The sequence below is a fragment of the Sitodiplosis mosellana genome, unplaced genomic scaffold (assembly GCF_009176505.1).
Source record: "Sitodiplosis mosellana isolate CC-2019 unplaced genomic scaffold, AAFC_SMos_1.0 Smas_scaffold_2423, whole genome shotgun sequence".
Lineage (NCBI taxonomy): Eukaryota > Metazoa > Arthropoda > Insecta > Diptera > Cecidomyiidae > Sitodiplosis > Sitodiplosis mosellana.
Window position 1 is genome coordinate 1 of NW_022597665.1, and position 5423 is coordinate 5423.

Here is a 5423-nt window from a genome sequence, read left to right on the forward strand (position 1 = left end):
TGAGTCATCGATGCTCAATTTTGGGTCATAAACGGCACATTTGCAATTTTCAATGTACTGTTTACGACCCAAAATTGAGCGTCGATGACTCATCGATACTGATGACAGCTAGTTCACTTTGAATAGTCAAATATGTGCAGATGGCGCTTTTTGTGTTTGAAGCGCAACGTTGCAGCTGCCCGGTTAAACATATTCATGTCAACCTCAATGACTGCAAATCCATCGTCCAATCTATCAAAGAAGTGATAAATTGAAGAGAAGTTTTACGTCTAATTCAAGCAAGTCCCTGTTGGTAGTTTTGAATTTACAATTCACGTCGAGGCCGAAAGATATGAATAATTCGAATAATTCTTTGTAGAACAAACATTGACATAATTTAATTAGTTTCCATCATAGTAAATAAATAATAGGTCCAATAGAATCACTAACTCAATAGATGGCTATATCACAGTCAATGTTGCTAACTATATCAAAGTTTTTGTAAAGATCACAGATAAATATCATTATTTCTATACATTCAGTAGAGATGTAACAAGTAAGAAATAAATTGTTAATATTTTATATTGAATTTTTGGCTTTGTTCGCTGCGTATCGACGAGATGAAGTTTGCGCGACTGGTGGAATTTTCGAATTGATCAGCCACTTTGTGTGCAAACTTGCACATTTGTGGCACCCGAGCTCTGATTTGTTTTTCCATGAGCTTGTCTCTGATCTTGAGGTATTCTGTGTGCCGTAAGATATGTACGCTCTGCCGTAAGATATGTACGCTCCAATTGCGATGTCGTTGCGTACATTGGGACAGTTTGCGTTCCCATTCACGATGTCATACATGAATACAATTGATGTATTCACTCTCCTACGCTCCAACGATGTCATGTTCAACGCCTCCAGTCGCTTGTTGTAGTCGGTGATACTGTAGCCGTTGGCCGCTGTACGATATTCTCTCCGGGCGAAGTGGGTAAATTTTCTCAAAATGCTCTCGGTCTTGTCAGTATGTACGGAATAATTTGGTAGCCACACAACGTTACAGTACTCAAGATGCGACTGAAATAATGCGTAATACAGCGTTTTGAGCGTTTGAACGTCGGTTATATCGTAACAAAATCTCCTGATAAAACCAAGGGCGGCTGTTGCTTTTGAAGTAATTGCGTCGATGTGCTTGACAAAATTAAGCAGGGCTTAAGAATCGCACACTCAGTTCACAGTACAACTCATTTCAGTGAGAGCTACAGCGCTCGTGTGCGATGCTCTTCTCACAAAACTGAGTTGTGTGCGCACACCGCGTACTTACTTTCCCTCTGCTTTGTGCGGATCTTCGTTGGTCGAAGAAAAAAAAGAAGAAGTAGTAGTAGTAGTAGTATGTTCAACATAGCCGAAATACAGGCACAAACATGTTTTTTTTACTCTGCGTGTCTGCTGTGAGTATTTGAGCGCACATTGAACGGACAGTGGTAAACTCATTTGTATTTGATAACTTGTGAACTGTTCGTGGTCCGTTCGTGTGCGTGTAGCGCACACGATATTGTGATGCATTGCACTACTCACAGGGTTCACTCTGAGCGATTCTAAAGCCCTGAAATTAAGTTTCTGGTCAATGACGCCGAGATCTTTGTGGTCCGATACGCGCTTGAAAATGAAATCAACTTATTTGTAACTCGCATCGATAACGTCCTTCATCTTAGTGGTGATTTTAAGGATGGCGCATTTGTCAAGGTTCAGGTGCAAATTGTTTAAGTCGCACCAAACCTTCAGTTTGTCGATGGCTCGCTGTAGCACTTCCGCATCGGCGCTCGAGTTGATGATTTTGGCGATTTTTACATCATCGGCGAACAAGGAAATGAACACGTCGTCCATTCCATCGACTATGTTATTGATAAATAACAAAAATAGTGTGGGTCCGAGATGACTTCCCTGTGGTACGCCAGATGAAACGCTGAATTCGTTTGACTCGCTGCTCCCATAATTAACGAAATGTGTTCTGTTTGACAGGTATGATTCGATCCAGGCAAGAAGAAGATTGTCCGGCAGGTTGAACGATCTGAGTTCCAGAATCAATCTCTTGTGTTTAACTCTGTCAAACGCTTTACTGAAGTCTGTGTAGAGAACTTCCACTTGCGCACCTGAATTTATGCTTCTCTGGGCATAGTAGGTAAATTCGGTGAGATTAGATGCAGTGGATCTGGAATTCATAAGGCCGTGTTGCTTTTTGGTGATTTTGTCATGTACCAGTGACAGATGTTTGACATTCACCAAATGCTCAAAGAACTTCACCACAGTTTGGAGCTTTGCAATGGAACGATAGTTTTCAATCTTAGATCTCGCCCCTTCTTGAAAATGGGTGATACACTCGAGCGCTTGCATTTGTCGGGGAAATGGCCATTCGACAATGATTCATTGAAGATCTCCGTGAGTGGAGCCGCCAAATGACTCGCACAATTCTTTAGTATCAATGGATGCATACCATTGGGACCCGTTCTTTTCCTGGTGTTCACGGCTTGTAGCTCTTCAAACACAAAATTGATGTCGGGCTGAAATTCCTCAGTTTGCTGTGACTCATCGGTAGGCGATTGTTGAACGCCTTGAGTCGTTGAGTCATCGTAGGTGCTGCTGAAGAAATTAGCAAACAGGTTGGCCTGTTCCGTTTCGTTTGCCGTGCGCACATCACCAAGTTGCATGACTTTTGGTTTGTTGTCGGTGCTTTTCTTTGAATTGAAATATTGCCAAAATCTCGATGCATCATTCTTGAGTGAAGCTTTCATTTTGTCCACGTATGTGTTGTAGAGTTCAAATGTAGCCAATATCGGTGGATGATGATATCCAATTTTTTTTTTTAATGCGTTGGCCTTATCAACACGTTCAACTATGATGATTGTTTAAATGAAACTTCAGGTGTATTTATTATAGTACTTCGGTGGTTTTTTTGGGTGAAAATGGTACTTAAACGGAGTGAAGTGTCAAATCTCAATATTATTAGATTGATTATGTTAACTGTGTACTACACGTCATGTATATAAAAGCGAGTTCGAATTTGAGCTCTAGAGAATGAATATTTTTCAAGTTTTCAGGTTGGTTAGAAATAGGGAATTTGTTTATCACTAGATTTTACATGTATGGGTTAGGGATAAATTAAACAAGTTTTAATATTTTGTTGGGTTCGTTGAAAATAGGATGTAGCATATGTTCATAATCAACAAAATACTCCAACTACACCAACAACTTCGGAATCGGATTGCACACCAAATATAGCGCATGCAACACGTGTTTCGCCCGCGACGGTAAGTATATAATAAAATGAGCCGATTCTTGCCGCACATCTAGATTAACATGAATTCATATTGGAATTCTACCAATTATCGTTTTATTATTTTGTTTCATTTATAAATGAATTATAGCTACATGCGCTATTTTTACATGTTGCTCTTAAGAAAAATGTATTATGGCAAACTATTTATTTTTTAATTTTGTATTATATTTTCCATCTATCTCTGACATTGTTCGATTAAGTTTTTTACTACGCACAGGAATGATGGTCTTATTTCATTCGCACCTTGTATGAAACTTTCATGTTTTTGGTTTGCCCTTATTGAGGCTTTTATACCATTTAATTTTTCTAATATAAGGGAAATTTTTCTTCAAAAATGATTTCATGTTCATTTAAATAGGTATCGTGGTTGATGGAAAACTATGAGACAGCCGAAGGAGTTAGTTTGCCACGATCAACTTTATATAACCACTATATGCGTCATTGCAATGAACATAAATTAGATGCAGTCAATGCAGCTAGTTTCGGAAAACTTATAAGGTCAGTTTTCACTGGTCTACGTACACGTCGATTAGGTACCAGAGGTAATTCCAAATACCATTACTATGGAATACGTGTTAAACCCGGTTCCAGTTTAGCAACCACAAACGAGGAGAAACCACATGCCTCTAACAGCTCTCAGGCAAATCCAAATGCAAACACATTAACACATCAATCAACTTCAAGTGTTGTCAAAACGCGAAAATCAACATCAAAGACAGAATCATACGAAGCATGCTCACAAGTAGGTTTTTCGCATCCAATCTACATTAAAGAGAATTCAATCGAATGAAATTTACTTTTAGTTTCTTGGTGATGGTAATGGAGCTATTCCGCTCTTCCCAACGATTGACTTTTTAAATGATATGCCTGAAGACATTACCCATGAAGATGTGGATACACTTCGGTCAATTTACCGTGAACACTGCGAAGCATTTTTGGATGCGATTTTAAATTTGGAGTTTAGCACGGTTGAATCATTGTGGAGAGAGTTTTGGCGAGCACAAGATAATAACAATGGTGATGAATGCGAAGAAGAGAAATATCTCAGCAAATATAAATTATATAATTTGCTACAATGTAAAGCTGTTCAGGACTTTATCAAAGAGGTACACAAAAATAGTGGTCGCTTTTTATATTAGTTCCAATAAATGAAACTAAATTGTAATGTATTTATTTTGGAAAAACGTTCGCTTTCAGATTGATTTTCACTTCTATCAGAATATGGTAGATGTTCTCATCCCTGACGTGTTACGTCCGATACCCAGCGCATTAACTCAAGCTATTCGAAATTTTGCAAAGAATCTTGAAAATTGGATGACTTCGGCAATGACCGGTTGCCCAGAAAAAATCGTACAAATCAAACTAAGTGCAGTGTCAGCTTTCAGTCAAACATTACGCCGATATACATCGCTTAATCACTTGGCACAAGCTGCACGTGCCGTATTGCAAAATAGCACACAAATCACACAAATGCTTTGTGATCTTAACCGTGTAGATTTCCACAACGTGCAAGTACGACCACTTCTTTTATAACTACAGTTTGATCGTTTTATATTGGGTCTATGCGCATTAATTTCGAGCGTTTCTTTTTCGAAAAAAACTTTTTACTGTTCTACAGTACTTTAAGATAAGGGTAGCAACAATATTGCCCGATGTGGTGTAGTACTAGTTACACCGTCTTATAAAAAACGCTCGAAACTAATGCACAGACCGAATATAAAGTAAGGCATGCAATGAAAGAATGGGATTTAACTGAAAAATTCAATGGTACCTAAATATTGAAAAATCATGCAAAAACGAGAAAACAAATAATTATTTGAATTTTTACAAAAAAGGGACATTTGAACAAATCGAATTTCATTATGATAAATTTTTTAGGAATTTTATGGTCAAGTACATAAAATAGAATATAACACATCGGTCAATAAGTCCCGAGCCTAACCACCAAGTGGCAACACTAATGTCAAACCCATATCATTTTCGAAAACTACAACCTTTTTTAGGAATCCAGTCAAAATTTGAGCCAAATCCGACCATCAGTTTGCTAGTTACAGCTATACGAGAGAAAGACTCCCGAAAATGCTTCAATTTTGCCGTTAAAACGGTATAACTTTCTTCT

General features: G+C 38.2%; 1 protein-coding gene across 1 annotated transcript; it reads left to right on the top strand.

Moving 5' to 3' along the window:
• Nucleotides 1-2334: 2334 nt before the first annotated feature.
• On the top strand, nucleotides 2335-4852 carry LOC129571420 (transcription factor RFX3). The gene is made up of 5 exons (XM_055451222.1): nucleotides 2335-2406; nucleotides 3168-3275; nucleotides 3663-4046; nucleotides 4108-4410; nucleotides 4502-4852. Exons 1-5 carry the CDS (start codon nucleotides 2335-2337, stop codon nucleotides 4835-4837), a joined length of 1203 nt encoding a protein of 400 aa, XP_055307197.1. The 3' UTR covers nucleotides 4838-4852.
• The last annotated feature ends 571 nt before the right edge of the window (nucleotides 4853-5423 follow it).

Bases quoted from the DNA above. Each gene is read 5' to 3' on its own strand.
- LOC129571420 (XM_055451222.1), top strand. From the start codon at position 2,335: ATGGGTGATACACTCGAGCGCTTGCATTTGTCGGGGAAATGGCCATTC. The intron at 3,276-3,662 runs GTAAGTATATAA...TCATTTAAATAG, and splicing joins CACGTGTTTCGCCCGCGACG to GTATCGTGGTTGATGGAAAA. The intron at 4,411-4,501 runs GTACACAAAAAT...GTTCGCTTTCAG, and splicing joins TTCAGGACTTTATCAAAGAG to ATTGATTTTCACTTCTATCA.